Here is a 22,107-nt window from a genome sequence, read left to right as displayed (position 1 = left end):
GGCTCCGTTTTTACCTGACTTGATTTACCTGATTATCATCTGCGCTGGCTACAGTTTCGTTTCAGACTAAGAGTACTAGATGTTTCTATGTATATACACTTGCATCTTCAGCTCAGCTTTTGAATACCAACACAGATATAGACGGGTATCAAACTTCATTAATCATATCACTTTTGACTAACACCAACCCAATGCATCGAACATGCCCATTGCAATGTAAAGGCGCCCAGATATACCACAGCACATATTCTTCCCATCCAAGCTCAAGACCTTACTTTCCTCCCTTCTTTTCCTTCCCACCAGCCGCCTTCTTATCTTTCTTTCCTCCAGCCAACATCTCAAGATGTCCAGCTCTCTGCGCAAGACTCCGCTCTGTCTTCGCCACAAGTCCAGCCGATAGTTTCTGCAAGCGAGTTGCGTTAGCACATGGCCCTCCACTTGAACAACAAGCCCAAACGGATGTAGTCCAGTCCCGGAGAGAGAGACTAGTCTGAGCACTCGAATGGTCTGCGTAATCGAGGCATCCGTCCATACCTTGTTCATCTTCTGCTGCTTGATCAACGAGGCCTTCTTCGGTGCGATCGTCCGGTTCCCTTTCTTGGGGCCAAGGGCCGAGGGCCTGTTCATGGGTTGAATGTTAGCTTCATGTCTGAATTTTGGCATTAAGCCTGAAATCGTTCGTTCCACCTGTCCCAACCATCGCATCGGAGAAGAAAATCGGCGCAGATCGAGATATGGAAGATGGGTGTCGGGCACTCACCGTTTTGACGTCGCCGTGCCGGCTTTCGCCTTCTTGAGCGCTCCTTGTGTCATTTTCAATAGACGGATGCTAAATGCACTGCCAGCAGCACAAGATGAACGAGACCAGATACTAGGTGTGTTCACAGGAGGGGATCAGAAAGTTTTGATGATTAGATAATCTGCCTCAGTGCCTGGCCCGAGGCGGTGGCCAAGATCTCCGCGCGGTCGCGCCGTCCACCACTTTGTTTTTAGTCTCCACCTTTGTTGATCTGAAGTATTGGCAATACCTAACACGACTGTCTTCGCATCTATGTTGCTTCTACCTTTGAACCATTGAATTTTACCTCTATCTAGCTATACGAAAGAGACGCAGTAATAATGTCTCCTGTGGTGACTGTTTTCCTCCGCTAGAAGAGTTCAAGTCAGTTACCTCTTGGGCTTCGTCACCCGCGGATATTTGGTCGAAGACCCTCAAAGGAATCTCGCGCCAAAAGTCCAATTAACTCTAAAGCCAGGCTCCTACTGCGAAGGCAAAATAACTTCATGAATCAAGCATCCCCGATCTCCCTCCGAATATAACCCGCCACCCGCTGCGCATCCACTAACCACGGCGTGTGCCCCGTCGCAATACTCTCAGTAGTAATTTGCGCACCCTGCGCCCGCGCTTGCTCAACCATCATCTTCTGCACCTCAACTGGAATTGCCCGGTCCTGCTCACAGAATAGATACGAGCTTGGAATCCATGAGTACGCCGTTCCCGTCGCTGGGGAGATCTTTGTCGCCCACGCGTGCGGGCGGAGTTTTCCCGCCCACTCCTCGCCACCTGGGACGTCGTGGAAGAAGAGGTCATATGGCGTGGAAGGAGAAACGGTTCCGTTGGCTTCCTGTATAGAGTGTCAGTATGCGGGAGCAACTTGTCCTCGTTCCGTATAGGATATCAGGGACAAGGAAGGCAGGGGTTACATACATCTCGAACATACCACGGCGCAGGCTCCCCACCAAACGCCGAGATCAGACTCTGTCCAAGCTCAGGGATGAACGCTGAGATGAAGATGAGCTTCACTACTCCACCTCCACTTCCACCAGCTCCCTTCGCCAGCCCCTCAAGCGCACTGTTCACCGGCAACCCTGCCCAGCTATGCACGACAATCACAACCTTGTTCCCCTTCTCAACTTCCAGCTCGACGAGCGCGCGGACTGCAGCGATATCTGCTGAGAGATCTGTCACAGTCGTGGCCTGTTGGATTGAGGGGAAGGCGACTGTGTGGCATGTATACCTGTCGGATTCGAGGAGGGCCGTTAACGGCGTGAATGCCGTAGCGGGATACCAGGCGCCGGGGGCGAAGATGAGGGTTGGCTTTCGGTCTGGCATGTTGCAATTGGTCAAGTTGTGATTGTTTGCTGTGTGTCGGCGTGGTTCGGTAGCGGTTAGTACTCCGTAGATGTATTTCAGTATATCCCTAAGAGAAGAGAAAAGAAGCAAGGAATTGGGTCTCTTTTATACCTACACCCAGGACACCCTCCGTGTAGGCGGGAATCCACCCTGCAGAGGTAGGCTAACCACGACATCGGGATGGCTGAGTTGGTTGGGTAGAACGTATTGAAACCCTACGAGCTGATAGGGCGTAACACGAGCGAAATACAAGAATCGACTCGGGGGTGGGTCATAGGCTGGGCTTGTGTACATAGCCTGGTGGGTATATACTTGCGCGGCTTTGAGAAGACTCTGGAGAGAGACGAGGTGACCAATGGGAGAATAGCCTCGCGAAGTGGAGTACTATATCTCGTCTCGTTACCTCACTTTTTTGGTTTCAACTCAGCTCATGGAGCTGTCCAGCATGCAATGCCAATAATAACTATAGATCGCTAGATATGCAATTAGGAGACCAATAGCACACTCGTACATACAATGTATGTACAGAAGTCAACCACCAACAGCCAAACATGTAGGACTAAGAAAGAAAAAGGTATCGAGCAAACAGTCCAAAGGCTACCTAGGTATAGTACAACATGATAAGAATATGCGATGCAAACGCTTGAGCGGGCTCGTTCTGCACACCAAAGACAACGACCAAGACCAACGCTATTGCTCTCCTTCCCCATCTGCTGTCCCCATCTCCTCTTCTGAGACATGCACAGTATCGTTGGGAGCAAAGTTCACTTTCTCGCCAAGGTCGATACTTTCGCGCATGATCTGTCGGGCGGTTTCTTCGTCGACTTTCATGTCCTCTTTGATTAGGCGGACAGCTAGCTCAGGGACCAGGACTGACTGCGAGTAGCCAACGGGGCCTGCCTGAGTGATGATTTTGTCTTCTTTAGCTAGTCGGGTGAGTTTTCGTGAGAATCGAGCGGTAATTGCGTCTAACCTGGTATATTTTAGCCTCATGAACATAGCATCTTGGAAAGAAAGCTCTTACATTATACCAGAACCTCTTGTGCCGTAGTACCCGCATGATATGGTCTCCAGGCTATCGCCTGCCAAAGTGAGGGCAAAATTCTTCGCTTTGCCTGACTTTAATGTCGAGATCAAAACATTCCTGTAATATGACGAGCTGCCGGGTGCCAAAAGTTTCTCCAAGTCATTAAAATGAGCTTGTATTCGCTCATCGAAATTCTCCCAATCAATTGTAGGATAACCCTTTGCTACCCACTGATCCTCTATAGAGGACTTCTTATGGGAGTTACAAAACGCTTGTTGATCCCTGAATCGCTGTCTTGGCTGGGCCTCGAATTTGATTAAAAGCCCTGGATCCACCGGCTCGTTGCACATGGGACATAGGTACTCCCTTGGAGCTTCCTCTTCGTCTTCGTCGGCGTCATTCATTATGTCGTTAGGAGACGGGTAGCTCTTCGGAGAACTGAGAACAGAATCATCATCTTCATCGTCTGTATCCGGTATACCACGATCTCTGGCCGATGAAGTGGGAACAGAGAAGCTAGACGCGCTGGCAGGATCCGGAAGCTCAGGAGGGAATATGAACTTGATCTCCTCTTTAGATTCCTCTTCTTCCTCCTTCTTAGGACTCTCTGACTTTTTCGCAGCCGGCCCCGACGCTGACTTGGGCCGCGCCGCACTCGAGGAAGGGCCTGCCATACTGGAACTAGGTGTTTTCCGAAACTTGGAATAGCTCTGCCTCTTTGACTTAAAACTCTGCTGCGACGGCCGGATAAAATCGAACATATCCTCTCTTGTATCGTCTGAGCCAAGCATATCCTTCATGGTGCGCTTGCGACTCGAGCTTGGCGACTTGAATTCCTTCTCTTCGTTGTTTTTCCGCGCAAGTTTCTCCTCTAATGTTGGCCCTGCCTGTCGCTTCTTCCTAGGCGTGATTCCATCATCGTCATCGTCTGGGAGGTCTGGCTCCTCGTCACTTGAGCTAAGTGGTTCATCGTCTGTCGCGGGTTCGGGTCTTGAGGATTTCGGGAGAATTGAGTTGGTCTGCGTGCTTGCTTTTTGGGGCTTGCGCGGCGTAGTCTGTGAGAATTCACTCAAGTCACTGTCAAGTAAATCCTCGTTCACGCTTGAGAGGGGCGACTCGTCATCTGCTGAATCGTCTATCTCTAGGGGGTTCGAGTCTTGCCTCGCTTGGAGGCTCACCATCGTGAGGGGAAAGAGGGGCGGGGACGGCGACTTGCAGAAAGAACCGAGCTGAGTTCGCAAGATTGCAACCGCTTTTCAAGAGATGAAAGATTAGTGTGTGTAAGAGACCAAAATCCAAAATCGACCGTCAGACGCTCTATGGTTTGATTGCGCCCGTCCGCAAAGAATGAAATCCTCCCCTCACCACAGGCAGCTGGAAAGGATGGGAAAAGAGTGGGTAAGACGAGGAGAACCGTAGAATTGGCAGAAACGAGGGGTAGCAGAGCTCCTGGAGAAGCCGTTCAATGGCTTTGTGGGAGTAGAAGGGCGAATTCAAGAAGGAGCTGTTAGAGTTGGGAGGAGACGCGTGGGCGACACGCTCTCAGGAGCTTCTCCGCATTTCATTTTCGAGTTGCCTCACCGGACGCCGAACCCATGGTTACTACACTGTATAGACTTTGCGTACGCTATGTGAGAACGTTACTGAGAACATACTGGTGGAATTGACTATAATAAGGTTTCAAAGGCTTTCGCAATCCAAGTCTGGCAAATATATATTCTCCTGAAATATGCGCAAGAAAAGCAATCTCAATGCTAATGCAGGAAACCGACAACTCCAAACGCTCGTGGGGCCCTTAACGAGAAAGGAAAATAAATCATTGAAACCATCAAAGAGTCAAACAGGGAGGGCAAAAGTCTAGTGACTTCGGTCTAGTAAACCCCAAATACAGTCATAGCTCATCATCACTCAAAGGCCATTTGAATTTCGTCTTCGCCTTGCTCCGCCCAGGCGTTTTCTTCTAGAGCAAGTGCGCCTACTGCGCCGGCGCCAATTGTACCAGCAGCACCAAGACCAACGACGCCCGGCGTTGTCAGGGATGAACGAAGGGCAGGTCGAGAGCTATAGGAATCGTTGGTGCTGTATGTCGGGGTTTCATAAGAAGAGAAAGAGCGCTGAGGCGGCTCATGATAGGACGATTCAAAGGTCATCTGTATTTCATCTTCTTCCGGAGGAGATCGTGTGCGCGGTGCAGGAGTAATGCTAGGTGATGGTACTGTGGGTGGTCGGGGGGAATCCGTAGCTGACAATCGCGCCTTGGAATCCTTTTCCTCTAGAGATGCCGGAGTCGCAGGAGATGCGAGGGGTGGAGAATTAAGATCAAGTTTCATAGGCGGTAGAGTGGACTCAAGCTGCTTGACTTCAATCATCTCCGAAGCTAATTCAGCCCGAATGGCGTCGATATCGAATAAAACGGTTCCGGCTGCGTTGGAATCGGTCGGTGTCTTCGGCGATTCGGGTTGATTAACTTCGTAGTTTTCCCAGGCCTTCTTTTGAGCGAGTTTTCCGCGTTTGAATAGGCCAAATCGCTTCTTATCTGGCTTGGTCTCTGCTTCTCGACGGGCCTCGTCAATCTCACGGATAAGCTCCCTCTGCCGCTCGCCGTGATTCTCAGGGTCCGGATCCTCGATTTCGGCAAATTCCTCACTCAAAACTTCCCAGTCAACAGCCTTCAGAAGGCGAGGTATGGCCGCACGATAGTCCATGTGACCGTTGACAAGCTTGGTGCAGTCAAGGTTTTCAAGACCTGGAATGCCTTCAATGGGAGCCAATCCAGCTACTCTCATGATACCACCACTAGTGGCTCGGAATAAGTACCCTAAGATCCAGTCGTTGGACGAGTACCCATTGACAAACCGGCCTGAGACTACCCCTCGTGCTTTGGTATACTCGTCTTTATTCGCCACTAATGGGGAACCAAAAAGATAGACATTCTGAACAAGCCCGTAAGCACCCTTGTCTGCGAGCTCTTTGAGACAAGAGAAGATCACTCTAGAACCGAGGGAATATCCTAGCAGTGTTACTGGCCGCTTGCCTAGGTTTCTGTCTATCAGTGAATCAGCGAGGATGAGCCCAGCAGCAGTTGCACGTGCGAGTGAAACGTTCCATGGGTTATCGATCAAGTAGGAGAGCTTCGTAAGGACGAGAGGCAGTTGTAACGAGGCCATCAGAGCTGTGAGGATAGTGCTCCCAAGCACTTGTTGTAGTCCTTGCGTCAAAGCCTGTTTCTTTTGTCAGTAATCAGATACGGGAGATAGGCAGCTGATTCGCACCTCTGTCGCGAGGATATTGATGGTTTCACCCATGCTTTTCAGCATCTCAGGCTCCCACAAGACCGAATAGATGTCTCCCATTATAGGATCGACGGTGCTATAAGGCAGCCGCACGTCATCAATGTTTCCTGTCATCCACCCAGACACAGTAACAATCAGGTTGAACCTCTTGTTGTTATGCAGCGGCCGATATTCGAATGTCTGAACGGCCCCCGTTCGTCTGTGGGACGCTCTCAGCCCTATTGTACTCCCGGTCAATGTCGCTCCTGATGCAATAAGCGCTGTACCACCGGCTCCACCCAAAAAGGCACTGGTACCACCTACTCCGATGGTGGTGAATCCCGCGGCGAGACCAGCACCGATGACGGGGGCCAAAAGGCCTGCTGAAAGCCCGATAACTATGCCTCCGCCAACAGTGGCCAAGCCCATAATAACGTACTTCCTTTTCAGTGCCGACTTGCGGCGCTTTTCCATGTGCTCGGACTCGTCCCAGGTCTCCTTCTCCGCAGCTTCTTGCATCTCAAGCGCATCAATGACGCGCTTCTCGAATTTAGCGATTTGTAACCATGAAACCTCCATAGAAGCTCCTACCCTTTCCAGCAATGTCCGCGATCGCGAGTCATAGCTTGCATCAGAGATCAGGACTAGAAAAAGATCGCAAAGCACCGTCCATCGAATATCGATATCGATTTTCTCAGACGTTGGTAGCTCTGATGGAGTATGGACGTCCGGCACGTCTCCTTCCTGGTTGACCTCGTAAGGTGGAGGAGCTGTACCTTCGGACAAGTTGTCAACCTCAGTTGTAGAGCTATTGCGATCTCCGTCCGTTTGATTGATCGAAGTTCTCGAGTATGTAGACTTCTTCGGTGTGTTAGCCTTCTCTGCCATCGGGTTCTTGACGCGAGCGTTCTCCATGAGTGGTCGGACAAGGTCTTCCGGCTGCACGCCGTGTTCTGCAAGTTGTTCAATCATCACCTGTTCCGCAGTGTTGATTTCCATATGAGCGTACAGCCTAGCCATCATTGCTTGGCCCCATCCTCGCATTGAATCGATGGCCTTCTGCTTGCTCTTACGAGTCGACTTGCTTGCCAGAATTCTCTCCATATCCCGAACCATCTGGAAAATGGTCAGACGCGTTGCTCCGACATAGGCTATCCTCTGGCTTTCAGTCAAGAGATCTTTCGTAGCCTGCAGCTGGCTCAATGTATCACGTAGTTCCTCTCCCTCAATGCCAGCAGCCGTAGCATGTGACTCCTTAAAAAGGTAACTCGTGTCTTCATCCAAGCTGTTGACGGATTCGGCATCGTCGTCAAGTTGGACCCTGGTGTACCCGTTTCCAGCCCCTCCCAGTCCCGCATAAACAGCTTCGTTGTCCTCCTGCTTCGCACCGCGGGCAACTAATCGCCCATAGTCATCATAGAAATCGAACTCATCGATAGCGGGCATCTCTTTCCAGTCTCCATCGTCGTCGTCGCTTGCTTCTTGCTCGTGATCATTCTTGTTGTCCTTGTGTTCATGAAGTCGTTGATGTGACCATTCCGACATTGGTATATCCTTTTGCGGTACGTGTGCGGCCCGAGGCGAGTCGATGTCTTTGGTGCCATCTTGGGTTGGCTTTTCCGTATACGCAGGAGGAGGGTCTCGTTCGGAATTGGGGGACGGGCTGTCCGGCGCATGTTTCTCGACTGTGGAGGCTTTCACTCCGTACTGTGTTGAGGTCCGGAACTCGCTCGGTCTGGGCGTTGTAGGGCGTTGCACGGCCTCCTCCCCTGCACTATTCTCTGTGAGTTTCTTGGTCTGAGGCGGTTCTTCAACCACAAGACTCCCACGGGTCTCTGACTCGACGGTTGCGCTAATATCATTAGTACCGGTGGCACTTTCCTGAGCATCATGGAATTGAGTGTCATCGACAGGCGATTCTGTCCTCTGCCGAGCTGGCCTCGGCCGCGATCGTATCGGTAAACCGAAATCGTCGACTTCCTCATGCTTGATTGCGCTATTATCGGCACCTTCTGTAACTACCAGGGAATCCTGACGGAGGCTTGTGTTCTCTTTCTGACGGTCATCGTTGGATGTATCAGCTGCGGTCTTCGGAATGGATTGCGGTGAATTGTCCGAGGGAGGCAAGGGCTGATCGACAGGGAGGTCGCCAGAGGGGTCGCCAGAGGGGTCGACGGTGGCAGCCGGGCCCGAGCTCATACTTCATCGAAGGGAGATCCAGACGTCGTCTTCAAAATGTTCTAACCCTGTATTTTTCCCGGTTGGTACCCCCGTCTGCAATCTGAGGCCAAACTACGACCCATCCGGGCAAAAGCAAGCCGAAACCTCAAGGATGCGTTTGTGGTGGCCCGGACTTCGATAAAGCGTCGTCTGATCGAGCGCAAAGTGGAGGACAGATCTCCGAAGTCAAATAGTCCGAGCCTGGGGTGGGAGGTAGGTGGATCCGAATAGGGGGTGGGTTCAAGACTGGAAAACGGCTGACAGGGGGTTGGCGGCGGAGACTGACAAGAGGACAACTTGATGGTCAGTACAGGTCATAAAAGATACGAAGCCCAAGATCGAACCTGTTAGACGCCTACCTCTTGAGAAATACGTATGCCAAACCTATTCGGGGTGAGCTTTCTGGTCGGGAGCAGTGCGGCGTGATCTTTGTGAAAGAGGTCCGACTCTGAAAGCGGCGATCCACGAAGCATCCGTGGGGTTCAAGGACAACTGAAGATCACGTCAATCATCTCCTCCAACTAATCAATATCAAACTACACATGAACTGGTGGGAGCTTGAAACAGCGATCAGGATGAACGAATATTTTCTCTTCTTAGATTAATATCGGGCATAGTATATCGTGGGCTCATTGAGTGCTGAACTTTGACTTCAGAATTTTTAGGTAGCTCAGAAAGCACACTCAATATGGCGCTGTTTTACACGAGGGAAAGGCTTTCCAGTAAGTAGAAATTCTCTCTCTCAAAAAAAAGAGAACAATGAAGGTAGGTCAAGAGCCTGGGATCCTTTGGAGTACATATGCGTATGGGGATATGTCCGTGCATTGGGTGCATGCGATTTGCTAGATCTTGAGCTTTCAAGGCAACTTCTCCATATTCTGCTTGAAAAGATATCAATTGTACTTGTACAAGATTCATAATCAGTTATCCTCAAGACTGTTCAAATGCTTTTCGTCAATTGAAGTGGTCTAGGCGACTCCAGACGGATTGTGCCTCCTGATACTATCAACACTGTAATAGAAAACAATCAGCTTGAATCCCAACTACCGTACACCGACCAGGCTGGGGCAGATACATACACACTCCTCGAAGCTCCTCCTTCTACATCGACTTTCTCCGATCTCGCCTTCTCCATATCCTGTAGAGCCGGAGCCTTGTTTCTATCGTAATGCATCCCCTCCGCTAATCGCGACTCGGGGCTTGCAACGGACTCTCCGATATTACTATCCCTCGTTTTGAACTTGTCAAGAAGTTCCTCTATTATACTCAGTTAGCAATACCCGTGGGAAAATATGGGATTGGACGATAGCTTACTCGTTGACGGTTCCTTCTTGGATAACTCTGGAAGATGAGGCATGTTGTATATTGCTGGGCTACTCGAGTGTAGTAATGTCGATATTGGTCGTCTCCTACTAGATTAGTATTAATAGGCATGGTAATTTTATGCTGTTTTAAAAGGTCCGTTGAGATTGATGAAATTATTCGTCATATGGTTTGCCACACTCGTGGCTCTATAATGGTAAAGTATGGTATTTGAAGAGAAAACGCGCGCTCGCCATTTCCAAGGATGCGAGCTGCATTATGGTCTGATCACAATAAGGCTCGGACCTTGTAGTTGTTTGGCTAGGTAGCACAAATTCTCTTCAAGGTTAATTGTGAACATCATCCGAGTCATGGATCGGATAATGTTCCCGATTGCCGAGTTTATACTGGTGAAATCATCACTTTCAAGGCTGATCAGGTAAAGATCCAGCGGAGTTTAAGTAAGTTAAGAACCCCAAGATTCCCCTGTCAAATTGGAAGAGCAAGAATAGTTAATCTGGTCAAAATACTTAGCTGACACATCCCTGTATCTCCGGAGTACATTCTTTTACTACTCCGGGGCCCGAAATCAGGTTGAAAACGCCCGATCCGGCGCCCGTTTATCGCGGCCTGGGCGCATTAACTAGGCGGGGTGGCTTGCCCAGCCATTTGGTAACTTTGGGAAGCTCTAAAAGGTTATGGTAACACGGATCGCGCACAGAATCTCGATTACATCAGAGTTTACTCCGCAGTAGCATTGTACTACTAGTACTACTGCTGAGCTACTCAAGACTCCATGAGAAGTGCAAGTTTCCTGAGCCTTCACAATATTGTTCTATCGACGGATTAACCGATGGTGCTCCGCATGATGTTAAGCCGCGCGCCGCTTGGGCATACTATGACGCGGCTCGTTTCGCGTCAGAACTGCTGTCGAGATGCATACGGTTTCAAAGCTGGAACTTGGGATGATACATGATCGAGAAGTAGCCTCGAGAACTTAGCTACCATCCTACTTCAATGAGAACAGGGCGAATATTTCATGACTCTGCTGGAAACGGATTGATTGAGCGCTGCTTGGACGATTGTCAGCAGTGCCGCGAGGGGCCCACAGGGCTGGACAGAGGTGACCACTCACGGCTTGAGGTGGAAACTGAGCACACGACAACTTGGAAAATGGAAGGCTTGGGGCCTTTGGGCTGCGCAGCAGCCATCATCCAAGTTTCTCAGTTGTTCTGACTCTCCCTATTAATAACTCGTCACCCCGTACTTATGCTTTTTCTTATCTCTCACAGTATTTGCTAAGCTTACACGTTTCTCTCCATCCCGTACTAATTCTTATTCTTATTCTTCTTCGCATTCTTATCCCTTTCCAACCCCTGTGGTTCTGTTCGTGCCCGTATTGTGTAACCCACGTGTACCCTGTATGAAATCGCAGCAACCCGAGCGAAGATACACGACGACAGCACTCGCGACTCGAAGTGTAGTTTCGCTTCACAATGCGGTCATTGACCTCTACCCTTCTCCTCACCTTGTGCGGCCTGATATCCGTCCAAGCCGAAGTAACTTTTGACGACGTGAGAGATAAGCTGCCAAAGGTTTATAGCGGACAGGAAGGCGAAGGGGCGCCGAAATATTTCAGTGAGTCTCAATTCGCGCAATCGCGCTCAACCAACTTGCGCTCAGAACTCGTCGTGCTAACCGCCCATAAGAGGAGTCCTCGTATGTTTAGTTCCCTGATGATCAACAATTCTCTTAACTAACCTCAATCCCCGTTAGCTTCCATTATCATTATGACGGACGGTGCGCATATGTTACTGTAACCATTCCATCTGAATGCAGACTAACTCCATTGAAGATTTGCAGAAAGCGTCCTCCCCGAAGAAGAAACCCTCCCTCACTTATCAGCACTTATCCAAACTTACCTATCGATGATGGCCGATCTGGGTGCGGAAACATGGATAATGCACGGGTCTCTTCTGGCTTGGTGGTGGAACCAGAAGGTGATATCCTTCGAGCCTGCCTCCGTGTCAATAACCTTCGCTAAACCAACCTAGATCTTTCCATGGGATAATGACCTTGACGTCCAAATCTCCGAGCCGGTGATACACTTCCTTGCCGATTACTATAACATGACCGAGCATCATTTCGACATCCCTGATGTTGAGGGCGGACGGACATACCTCCTCGAAATCAACCCGCACTATGTCATTCGATCAAAGGCCGACAAAGCGAACGTAATAGATGGGCGGTGGATTGATACTTCTTCCGGATTATTCATCGATATCACCGCTGTACGAGCGGATGACGCACGCCGGGCTCAAGGTGAACCCGGCGCTCTGATGTGCAAGGATCGCCATAACTTTGACGTGAGTGGCCATGGTTGGAATCCCTGCGCATACGGACGATTCTGATGAGCCTCAGGAATCCGAAATCTTTCCCCTTCGCAATAGCTATTTCGAAGATGTTCCCGCCAAAGTCCCTTATGCGTATACTAAACTGCTTGTGGACGAATATGGCTCGAAGGCACTGAGCACAACGACCTACCAAGGGTATGTCTGGAGAATACTGCTAAATCTACAAGCTGTAGAGTGTCAACAGCTTGAACTAATGACCTTTTTGGCAGTCACGAATTCAACAGCCAGACGAGCTTATGGGAGAAAATCAAGTAAGTTTAGGTCTAGTTTCAGGCATCTGAGATTGCTAACAGTTCTTCTCTTAAAGAAACCACAAACTACTAGCTCGACGACGGGCGGCCGCCGCTATACCAAAACGTACTACGCCTCTTCATCGTTTATACGGCAACGATGCCAATTAATACTGTTCATGGGTCTGGCAACACCGGATTGCGGTTTCCATCATATAATGACAACTCCTTTGCATATCTGGCGTTTACATCTTGAGGTTCAAAACTTTGGAAGTTGGTTGACTGGCGTTATGTTCTTAGAAGGAAGTATACCATTTTGGCTTTCCTCCAGGCTCACCTTTCCAGGGGCTATGGCTACGATATACCTGGTTTCTACTTGAGTTACCATTTCTATGTCAATACTGTGATACCATGTAATTAGGATCAATGTATAAACCTTTCTTATTGTTACGCTTCTATTGGTGTGTCCGCTGCACTGTTCTCTTGTAGATACCGACTCATATCATCGCCGGGACCCAACTTCGGTGATGGATAGGCCTGAGTAATGTCCATCACCAATAGATTTTCTAAAAACGGTAAACAATCCATGTCCTTGCCAATTGATCGTGATTAGTCAGCGAGGGAAAGCTGTAGGTTAGTTAGTTAACTACTAGTTAACTAAAAGTAGTGCGGGGAGCAACCGCAACGAGAAAGCCACCAAGATTTAGCCCCCACTATGAGTCGACGACTCTGGATGCTAGAAGCTGGATGGCACGACGGGCCTTAAGTTTCATCCGGGCAGCGCTGTTTAGACACCCAAATTGAGGAATTCAAGTGATGCTGACTTCCTTGCGTGGCTGCTTGCCCTCACATTTTCCCGTCTGATCTGGACTTTGTGTGTCTTCGTCCCTACCATGACCCCATCCTGTTGACAACGTGAAACAGAGTGGATGCTGCTTTATTCTCTGTCGTGATGTCTTTCTCACCGCATCATCAACCAGGCCTCGGTTCAGGATCCGACCCTTCCTCGTTCTCCAAAGGCGACGGAAACGAGGGTGTTCCTCCCCCAATGGCTCATAGCTATGCCTCTCAGGACTCTCTAGCTCATAGGAGCTGTATCACTTGTCGCCGGAGGAAGGTTCGTTGCAACAAAAGATCGCCATGCTCACACTGCATCAGGGCAGGCATTGAATGTATCTTTCCTCCACCCGGTCGAGCCCCTCGCAAGACAAAGCGTTCACCCCCTGAGAACGCAGAGCTTCTTTCGCGGTTGCGACAGCTCGAGAGTATAGTTGAATCGGCCATCACAAACCCAAATGCTCAGGCTGCGCCGTCCCCATCCCAGCAGAGTAGTGATCGCTCAAGTGGTGAACCGCCCAGTAAATTTGGGAACGAAGGCCAGACTGTATGCCCAAAATCGATTGGCCGGGATCAACCGACCAGTCTAGAGCATGAGTTCGGACGATTGGTGATTGAGGATAATCGGAGCCGATATGTGAGCAATCGGTTTTGGGCTAGTCTTGGGGATGAGGTCTGTTCTTCTTTGGTTTCCCTGCCTTTGAGCCCCTCAGAAGCGCGGTACTAAACACTATACCAGATTGAAGAACTGCAGGATATCCTTGATCCTTCGTCGTCTGGAGATGATGACGACACTTCCCCCGGACCAACTTCCCACTACTCCACCACTCGCGATGGAATGCTGTTCGGCTTCTATTCCATTGCACGTTCTCTTCAAAGCTTCCATCCACCCCCCGGCAAGGTGCCGGTGTTATGGCAGATATACGCGGAGAACGTGAAGCCGCTACTGCCCATAGTTCATGGCCCTGCTGCTCAGCAGCTTTTCACACAGGCCGCCCGGGTGCTGAATGATCTGAATAAAGACAACGAGGCTCTGGTGCTTGCCATGTACTTTGCAGCCATTGTTAGCACGTCTAATGAGCAATGTATGGCCCAGCTAGGAGAGGCGCGGGATACACTTGTCAGCCGTTATAGATTCGCAGTGGAACAAGCTCTATCCAAAGCTGGCCTCATGAACACCCAAAGCCTGACGCTAATGCAGGCTTTGGCAATATTTCTGAATGCTGTCCGGCGAGAGGACGATACTAAATTCGTTTGGTCCATGTCCGCTCTTGCACTCCGTCTGGCACAGGGACTTGGATTGCATCGAGACGGGAATAACTTTGGTCTAAAACCATTTGACGCAGAGATGCGTCGAAGGCTGTGGTGGCACATTGTCTTACTCGACCTAAGGTCATCTGAGGATCATGGAACCGACGTGCAGATTCATGATCAGATGTTCGATACCAAGCTTCCTCTGAATATCAACGACACTGATATATACCCAGAACTGGAAGAGCGCCCGAAGGCACGGACGGAGTTCACGGACATGAGTTTCTTTCTCATACGATGTGATATCTGCTATGCTCTACGGCGAGTGTCCTATATTTGTCCTGATGGTGCCTCTGCGGGGCACATGGCCGGAAATTGTGGGAATGTTGTGCAGACTGTCAACCGGAACATCGAGGAACAATATTTGAAACATTGCGACATGACCGACCCGATACAGTGGGTAAGTGCGACAGTTGCCCGCCTAGTACTTACAAAGATGTGGCTGGTCATCCATCATCCGATGACTAGCTCTGATCACGACTCGAAAATAAGCAATGAGTCTCGGGAGAGCTTGTTTATCTCGTCCATTGAAGTTACCGAGTTTGCACGCTTGGTAAAGGAAGATGAAAACACGAAGAAATGGAGCTGGATGTTCGACACTCATATGCAATGGCACGCAATTGCCATGGTCCTATCTGAGCTCTGTGTTCGTCCGTTGAGCCCCCTGACGAATCGTGCATGGCTAGCTGTGACGACAGTATACGACGACTGGCTACGCACCGCGAAGCAGCGGAAAGGGATGCTTTGGCGACCGCTTGCCCAGCTTATGAAACGAGCCGGCGCACTGAGAGAGAAGCAACTAGCAGAACTACGTGCTCATGTGGAAAACCAGCAGGGTGCTGCCCAAAACACCACTTCCACTCCAACCGTGTCGGGTCGACCCGCTATAGGGTCGGCATTCTCATCGCATTTCCCTGAGCACTCAAGACTGATATCTGCCGCGCCCCCACTGGATCCGGACGCTTTTCACGGCCCGCTGGACTTCGATGTGACTCAAGGCCCGGTCAATCTTCTCAACGATTTCTTCCCAGAGGGCAACTGGCTTGCTACTCCTGAGAGTCTTGACCAAGCTCAACCGCATCCACGACCGCCGTCGACTGTTCCATTGTCCATGTCAGCTATCCCAGAACTACAATCTACCCCTGGCATCAGCCACCCAGAGTGGGACCAGGTATTGCGGGATTTCCAGGTTGACATGCAAGACATGCCGGCCCCTCCAATGGATGATATTACGGGTTGGATCACTTGATCCTAGCACGGGAGGATCGCCTTATCGTCTGTCTTCGGTTGTTCCCGCAACGAGGGCCTTCGTATGAGGATATTTCACGGTTGTCATGGAGTCTTTCTGGTTTGTGATTGAACACTGGTTATTGAACATGACGACCGAGATCCTGTTTCTATATATACCATCGCCTCTCCAAGTTTATAGACAGTATTATTACACTCCAACTCCTCTCAAATGATCCTATACAACAATATCTTCTGGAAAGTCACCAAAGTCGAGTGAAGGGCACGGAGGGCTTCTTATATCCTATTATCTTCGTGTAATTCTCCAGAGCCTAAACAGTATTCTCCGGAGTCTGTTCAAACAATCCCACGAATCGCAATTTGAATCAAGCTCCCTGAATCGAAGGATTCGTCACCAGCTCTTATACTTCATGTTTAGAAGTCACGTGAACTCCACCTCTCCGGACTGGACAGCTTTCCAGAGCTCCGACTCCCTCGTCATCCTCCATTGCTTCGACCCTCGTTACTGTCTCTTGATCTTTCTATTAAGACACCCCAATACACCCTAATACACAAGCGATTACACATCCCGTTAAGAAGGGAGAAACAAAAATGGCTCCAAAGCGCGCAGCCAACACCTCCTCCGCGCCCTCACCATCCACCTCCGCATTCTCATCAACGACAACAACACTCTCCTCAGGACCCAAGACGCTCTCTGCAAACTCCTCCGTCTCCGATATTGCCGTCCATGTCTGGCAGCAGTACCTGACCACCACGCCGCAGCGCACAATGCTCCTGGATGCCTTCATGGCGTTTCTGGTCCTCGTCGGCGGCGTACAGTTCGCGTACTGCGTCTTAGCAGGGAATTATGTATGCCTGGCCTAAATGATTTCCTCATTTTCTTCTGTTCGATTCTGGCGAATTACTAGAAGGAGTTGAATAGCTGGCTAACAAGGATTTTTTTTTTGAAACAGCCCTTCAACGCCTTCCTAAGCGGCTTCTGCGCCGCAGTCGGCCAATTCGTTCTCACGGCTAGTTTACGGATGCAGACGAGCTCGGTTGAAGGTGCAAGCGGGAAGGGCGCTTCTTCGGTGCCTGCGAAGGCGGGCAAGGGGGTTACTGGTCGTAGGAAGGATACGGATGGTGTGTCGCATGAGAGGTGAGAGATCTTTCTTTCCCTTGCTGTCATATTCAGGTCTCGGTTGTGCGGCACTGCGCATCCAGTGTGGCTATGACTCGGGCCCGTGCTAACGTGCTGTGTGACTGTAGGGCATTCGCGGATTTCGTTTTTGGGAGCTTGATTCTGCATTTCTTCTGCATCAACTTTATCAATTGAGGGGCTGCCGCTGCCGAGGACCTGGACTTGCCAGTTAGGGTTACTGTGCCTGGATATGGAGATAAGATGGCGATCCATGATGGACGTGAAGTTATGGCGCTGTTCGCGTGGAGTCTTTCCCTGGTGGAATGATTCTAGATGGGATGATTCTAGATGATCTTCGATAGCTTCGAGTTCTATGCCCCTCGCTGTTGTCGGGGCTAGTATATCTGTATACTATACTTGACGCTATCTGATTTCTATCGATACCAAATAAAACGAAAGCCTGGATGGGGTATATTATACATGGTCTATAATCTATGTACTTTTTCCAGAGTCATCGTAGTCGTTCAGTTCTAGGTGTTCGCGTGTGCGATCAGAGTTGGAGCGTCGAAGCATGTTGGTCTCGTTGCACTTCCATTGCATGTCTCTGGTCAACATTGTGCGTGTTCCAATATATGATTGCCCAGTTTCTATTCCAAGGGCAGGCGCGTGTGGGGGCTCCCTCGGACTCTAGTTTCTGGGCGATATCTAGTTATCCACGACATTAACGGTCATCGGGCCTCGCCCGCGGACTCTCTGAACCTGGGTTCGTCTCGAGAGAGACCAGATGAGGCCATCAGGTTGATAACCCGAGATGCCTCGGTTTAAACGTGTCCTTTATGGAGAAAGGGTCCTCGAATCGCGGACAGCAGCGCAACGAGATATGGGCGAATATCGACGAAGAACTTGCTCAGAATGCGCGGCCCCCTTTACGCTTGATCAGCGGCTTTTTGACCACACTTCCACCACCACCGCCTCCTCCATTAGGAGTACTGGACCCATTGCTCCTCAGCGCCGATGACGCCGTAACACCACCGATCTTCCTCGCAGCGGCTGCAGGCCTTCGCACGACAGATGACTTGCCACCAACCTCGACCTCATTTCTGCGTCTTGAGGACTCGGTCTTTTCCTTCTCGCGCTGCTTCTCCGCGGCCGCGCGTTCGCGGTCCGCGGCGATCTGGGACTCTATTTCCATGCGGCGGTTGAACTCGAATTCCGTGACGCGGCGTTCGCGGTGTGAATAGCCTTTCTCTTTGACGGAGTAGAAGACGCCGCCGAGTTCGGCGAGCCACTATAGTTTGTCAGTTTGACATTGGGCCATATGTTAGGTGAGGGATAACTTACATGAGGGTCTACAGCGGTCACAGTGGACATGTACTCCTTGCTGGTGAGGATGAGTTCGTGGTATACCACATACTCCGGGACGTAGCCAAGGCCGTAGAGCGCACTGGTGGGGTGCAGCGCCATGCTAACTGATGTCCGAAGGTTAAGAAACTCGCCGATACCCTTGACGCGTGCAGCCTGATGGTAGAAACCCGAGCAGATACATTTGCGGATCTCATCCCAGTCTGTACCGCAGCTGACAAGGGGCAACTTCTGCACGACCATGATATCGTTGAGCTGGTCACGGACTTCCTTGGCTCGGCGGAGGGTTTTGGCGTGCAGGAAGTGCTTGATGCACCAGCTGTCTGAGTAGCCGTTAGACTTCCATTGTGTGTAGACGTGTAGAAGAGTTAGGTGGTCGGATTCGGGGACGAAGAACTTCTCGCGCGCGGCGTCGGATTCGTCTTGTCGTTCTTTTGGTCGATAGAAGACGTTGGGAACTGATAGCATCGATACAATTGTTAACATCTCCTCGCTACACCCGTACTGTTCTGCAGCTGTGATGATAAGCTTCGCTAGTGGCGGGTCCATTGGGAATGGGGTCATGCGTCGCCCCAAGGGTGTAAGGTCGCCCAGATTGTCAAGTGCACCAAGAGACCAGAGTTCGAACAAGGATGTCGATATCGTCTCTTGGGGTGGAGGGTCCATAAAGTCAAAGTCGAGCAGATCCTTCACTCCGAGTGACTTGAGCAAGAGTACCGTATTCGAAAGGCTGGTCCGCTGAATCTCCGGGATTGTTTGCAGATATAGCTCATTCTTGTACGCCACTTCTGTGTAAAGACGGTAGGCTTTGCCGGGCCCTGTCCGACCAGCTCTTCCAGACCGTTGATTCGCATTGGCCTGTGAGATTGGAGTGATCTGAAGGGTGTCCATGCCCATCTTAGGATTGTAAACCTTGAGTTTGGAGTAACCCGCATCTACCACGAACATGATACCGTCCACCGTCAGACTCGTCTCCGCGATGTTGGTGGCCACGATCACCTTCCGTACTCCCGGAGCTGCGCGTTCAAAGATCTTTGCTTGCTGCTCCGCGGGCATTTGACTGTATATGGGCAATATACTGAGTTTCGGTGGGTCGTTTAGTAGTTTCAGCCTTTCGTCCACTAGCTCGCAAGTTGCTTCAATATCCTCTTGCCCGGTCATAAAAACAAGGATATCCCCAGGCCCCTGTGAAACGTGAATGGCCAAGACCTGCTTGACAGCGCTGTCCACATAATCTTCGCAAGGGGTTCGAGAGAAATGCACATCAACAGGGAAAGTTCTTCCAGGAATGATAAACTCCGGCGCGCCACCGAAGAATCTCGAGAATCGCTCAGAGTTCATTGTAGCTGACGTGACAATCAACTTCAAATCTCTCCGTCGAGCTAAGATCTTCTTCAGCAGGCCCATCAAGACATCTGTATTAAGCGCGCGCTCGTGCGCCTCGTCCATGATAATACACGAGTATTTGTCAAGATCTGTCTGAACCAGTGACTCTCGGAGGAGAACACCATCAGTCATATACTTAATGACCGTATTTGGCCCGGTGCAGTCTTCGAATCGGATCGCGTACCCAACGAGGTCTCCCAAATCGCATTCCATCTCTTCACTCACTCGCTTGGCCACACTCATCGCAGCTACTCGACGGGGCTGCGTGCATCCGATCATACCAAAGTTCGCGTAGCCATCTTCGTGTAGAAATTGTGTAAGTTGTGTCGTCTTCCCAGACCCCGTCTCACCAACTACCACAACAACTTGATTGTCCCTGATAACCCGTAATAGATCTTCTCGGACGGCAAACGCCGGTAGGTATTCTCGTTGTTCGCGGAGAGTCTTACTCTTACTGAAGGAGCTCTGCCCCCCCTCATCCTGCTTCTTCATATGTTGCGCAAACTTGTTCCCGCCCTTGTAGACATCCTCCACAGGCATCGCAACGGCCGTATCCCCTTCATCCTCCTTAACACCCATCAGATTTCCCAGCGCAGTACCTGCAACCGTGGTAGCCTCCTGCGCCTGCTTTTGTCGCTCCCGCTGCTGCCGTCGATCGCGCACAACCTTGCTTCCCTTCCGACTGAATACGGCCATATCGCTCTGCGGGTCCCGAACAGCCGAGATGGGCTCAAGCTGCTTCGTGAAGATCGTGCGGCCATCGAGGAACGGCGGGCGGAGGTCGTGGACGAGGAGATGGACACGGGTGCCCTCTTCGTCTTCCGGCATGAAGTCGCCATCAAAATCGCGTCTTTGGGCGACGCCGGAAGTTAGCATCCGGTTTGTCTCCCAGTTGTCGATGTCTTTGCGCTTCGCATCGCGGAGTGGCGCCGGAAGGTTTGAGGTTTTGTGCCTCTTGGCTGGGGGCTCGCCTGAAGCCATTGTGCAGGAGGACTGTATAAAGCACTTCTATAGACAAGACGAGATTTGAGGAACAAAAAGAGAAGGATTTCCCGGAATTGCTGTTTCCTGGGAGTTGTGGAAGTTCTGCTGAGAAGCAACGCTGCGGACTGGATAAAGCATGATCCAAACACTGCAAACTATATCTTGAAGTCACGTGCAACTGGTGTCTATGCTATGAATCTTCTTTGAAAAGAGTTTGTATGATGGTCTACGAAAGTGGAATATGGACATAGCTGTAACTAGGACACCGCATTTAGGCTTGTGTACTGGCATCAAGCGGTGTACGTTGTACGTAGTGTAGAAGCTTGGCTAAGAAAGTGGCCGATAACAGTCCGCCCCGCAGCATCATGATTCCAGGTTTGCACTTCACAACTCCGCATTTCATAGCCACAGACACAATGGCCAGCCAACCACAAGTTAGCTCGAAGAAGCAGCAAGGTACGCCTGCATGACCATTTATATATCCAAGATATACTGCTAACATCGCACAGAGCTCCAGGCTCAATACACAAACTACAAGAACACACTCCAACAGCTGGCCCAGAAGATTGGAGAAATCGAACAGGAGGCTGAGGAGCACAAGTAAGTCAACTACTTTCTCCAAAAAAATTTCATCTCAGTGTGCACACCAGTGTTTTTAGTATCTTTGAAGACTAATGTATGCGTTCGCAGACTTGTAATCGATACCCTCGAGCCCCTGCCCCGGGAACGGACATGCTTTCGAATGGTCAATGGAGTTTTGGTTGAACGGACGGTTGACGATGTTCTACCCTCATTGAAGACAAATGCGGATGGGTTGAGGCAAGTTCTGGAGGAGATGTTGAAGCAGTACAAATCAAAACAGACGGAGATGGATAATTGGAAGGTTGGTCTATTCATACTAGCACCAGGAAAATTACTGATGATGGGCGCTACAGAAAAAGAACAACATCCAAGTCGTGCAGCCATAATGAGACGATACGTCAAATGAAATTTATGCAGTTTGCGCATCGCGGGCATTGTTCTCGATTGTACCATATGCTTCGAGATCGCGGGTAAACTCGATATCAAATGGCGTACTTAGGAGTCTTGCTATAGCTCGGGAATCGGCTTGTGAAGCTCAATGGAATACGGAATGCTTATGTGTACGAGAGCTGGGACTACAATTGCGAGACTATCCCGGTTCTTTGGGACTGCGCAGTAACCCTGGGTTTCCTTTCCGTTCCGTCATGCAATACAGGAGCACAGGAGAGGAATCATCGC

The 22,107-nt window shown here is 50.4% G+C and overlaps 11 protein-coding genes across 11 annotated transcripts; 6 read left to right on the top strand and 5 right to left on the bottom strand.

Moving 5' to 3' along the window:
- Positions 1 to 165: 165 nt before the first annotated feature.
- Positions 166 to 939, bottom strand: BJX68DRAFT_238510 (DUF2462 domain-containing protein). The gene is made up of 3 exons (XM_071040369.1): positions 761 to 939; positions 535 to 619; positions 166 to 403 (listed from the first exon to the last, which is right to left on the bottom strand). The coding sequence occupies exons 1-3, from the start codon at positions 811 to 813 to the stop codon at positions 272 to 274; spliced, it is 270 nt and encodes an 89-aa protein (XP_070898381.1). The 5' UTR covers positions 814 to 939; the 3' UTR covers positions 166 to 271.
- Positions 940 to 1,289: 350 nt separating this feature from the next.
- On the bottom strand, positions 1,290 to 2,113 carry BJX68DRAFT_267552 (alpha/beta hydrolase; the record flags this gene model as incomplete). The annotated part of the gene is made up of 2 exons (XM_071045841.1): positions 1,290 to 1,625; positions 1,709 to 2,113. 2 exons carry the CDS (start codon positions 2,111 to 2,113, stop codon positions 1,290 to 1,292), a joined length of 741 nt encoding a protein of 246 aa, XP_070898380.1.
- A 414-nt stretch (positions 2,114 to 2,527) lies between these two features.
- On the bottom strand, positions 2,528 to 4,718 carry BJX68DRAFT_102017 (RTC4 family protein). The gene is made up of 2 exons (XM_071035748.1): positions 3,159 to 4,718; positions 2,528 to 3,107 (listed from the first exon to the last, which is right to left on the bottom strand). Exons 1-2 carry the CDS (start codon positions 4,340 to 4,342, stop codon positions 2,825 to 2,827), a joined length of 1,467 nt encoding a protein of 488 aa, XP_070898379.1. The 5' UTR covers positions 4,343 to 4,718; the 3' UTR covers positions 2,528 to 2,824.
- Positions 4,719 to 4,976: 258 nt separating this feature from the next.
- On the bottom strand, positions 4,977 to 9,187 carry BJX68DRAFT_102000 (TMCO4 family protein). The gene is made up of 3 exons (XM_071035747.1): positions 9,013 to 9,187; positions 6,434 to 8,949; positions 4,977 to 6,382 (listed from the first exon to the last, which is right to left on the bottom strand). The coding sequence occupies exons 2-3, from the start codon at positions 8,630 to 8,632 to the stop codon at positions 5,066 to 5,068; spliced, it is 3,516 nt and encodes a 1,171-aa protein (XP_070898378.1). The 5' UTR covers positions 8,633 to 8,949; positions 9,013 to 9,187; the 3' UTR covers positions 4,977 to 5,065.
- A 434-nt stretch (positions 9,188 to 9,621) lies between these two features.
- Positions 9,622 to 10,010, bottom strand: BJX68DRAFT_267549 (uncharacterized protein; the record flags this gene model as incomplete). The annotated part of the gene is made up of 3 exons (XM_071045840.1): positions 9,622 to 9,664; positions 9,733 to 9,910; positions 9,968 to 10,010. The coding sequence occupies 3 exons, from the start codon at positions 10,008 to 10,010 to the stop codon at positions 9,622 to 9,624; spliced, it is 264 nt and encodes an 87-aa protein (XP_070898377.1).
- A 1,181-nt stretch (positions 10,011 to 11,191) lies between these two features.
- BJX68DRAFT_238487 (putative mannosylphosphorylation protein (Mnn4)) lies at positions 11,192 to 13,046 on the top strand. Its single transcript, XM_071040368.1, is given in 8 exon segments — positions 11,192 to 11,600; positions 11,619 to 11,621; positions 11,732 to 11,755; positions 11,811 to 11,955; positions 12,010 to 12,321; positions 12,377 to 12,504; positions 12,579 to 12,620; positions 12,677 to 13,046. The coding sequence occupies 8 exon segments, from the start codon at positions 11,452 to 11,454 to the stop codon at positions 12,768 to 12,770; spliced, it is 897 nt and encodes a 298-aa protein (XP_070898376.1). The 5' UTR covers positions 11,192 to 11,451; the 3' UTR covers positions 12,771 to 13,046.
- Positions 13,047 to 13,184: 138 nt separating this feature from the next.
- BJX68DRAFT_238485 (putative C6 transcription factor) lies at positions 13,185 to 16,312 on the top strand. The gene is made up of 2 exons (XM_071040367.1): positions 13,185 to 14,109; positions 14,176 to 16,312. The coding sequence occupies exons 1-2, from the start codon at positions 13,552 to 13,554 to the stop codon at positions 15,994 to 15,996; spliced, it is 2,379 nt and encodes a 792-aa protein (XP_070898375.1). The 5' UTR covers positions 13,185 to 13,551; the 3' UTR covers positions 15,997 to 16,312.
- A 169-nt stretch (positions 16,313 to 16,481) lies between these two features.
- On the top strand, positions 16,482 to 17,599 carry BJX68DRAFT_238482 (putative oligosaccharyl transferase subunit Dad1). Its single transcript, XM_071040366.1, has 3 exons — positions 16,482 to 16,844; positions 16,949 to 17,133; positions 17,244 to 17,599. The coding sequence occupies exons 1-3, from the start codon at positions 16,587 to 16,589 to the stop codon at positions 17,308 to 17,310; spliced, it is 510 nt and encodes a 169-aa protein (XP_070898374.1). The 5' UTR covers positions 16,482 to 16,586; the 3' UTR covers positions 17,311 to 17,599.
- On the top strand, positions 17,499 to 17,931 carry BJX68DRAFT_101841 (uncharacterized protein). Its single transcript, XM_071035745.1, has one exon. It carries the CDS (start codon positions 17,610 to 17,612, stop codon positions 17,838 to 17,840), a length of 231 nt encoding a protein of 76 aa, XP_070898373.1. The 5' UTR covers positions 17,499 to 17,609; the 3' UTR covers positions 17,841 to 17,931.
- BJX68DRAFT_101838 (uncharacterized protein) lies at positions 17,617 to 18,398 on the top strand. The gene has a single exon (XM_071035744.1). It carries the CDS (start codon positions 17,952 to 17,954, stop codon positions 18,354 to 18,356), a length of 405 nt encoding a protein of 134 aa, XP_070898372.1. The 5' UTR covers positions 17,617 to 17,951; the 3' UTR covers positions 18,357 to 18,398.
- Positions 18,399 to 21,263: 2,865 nt separating this feature from the next.
- On the top strand, positions 21,264 to 21,815 carry BJX68DRAFT_267545 (putative prefoldin subunit 2; the record flags this gene model as incomplete). Its single annotated transcript, XM_071045839.1, has 4 exons — positions 21,264 to 21,303; positions 21,357 to 21,447; positions 21,538 to 21,730; positions 21,783 to 21,815. The coding sequence occupies 4 exons, from the start codon at positions 21,264 to 21,266 to the stop codon at positions 21,813 to 21,815; spliced, it is 357 nt and encodes a 118-aa protein (XP_070898371.1).
- Positions 21,816 to 22,107: the final 292 nt, after the last annotated feature.

Source organism: Aspergillus pseudodeflectus (genome assembly GCF_044049435.1).
Source record: "Aspergillus pseudodeflectus strain CBS 756.74 chromosome Unknown BJX68scaffold_25, whole genome shotgun sequence".
Classification (NCBI taxonomy): domain Eukaryota; kingdom Fungi; phylum Ascomycota; class Eurotiomycetes; order Eurotiales; family Aspergillaceae; genus Aspergillus; species Aspergillus pseudodeflectus.
Note: the sequence above shows the minus strand (reverse complement) of the source record. Positions and strands in the feature narration are given on the sequence as shown.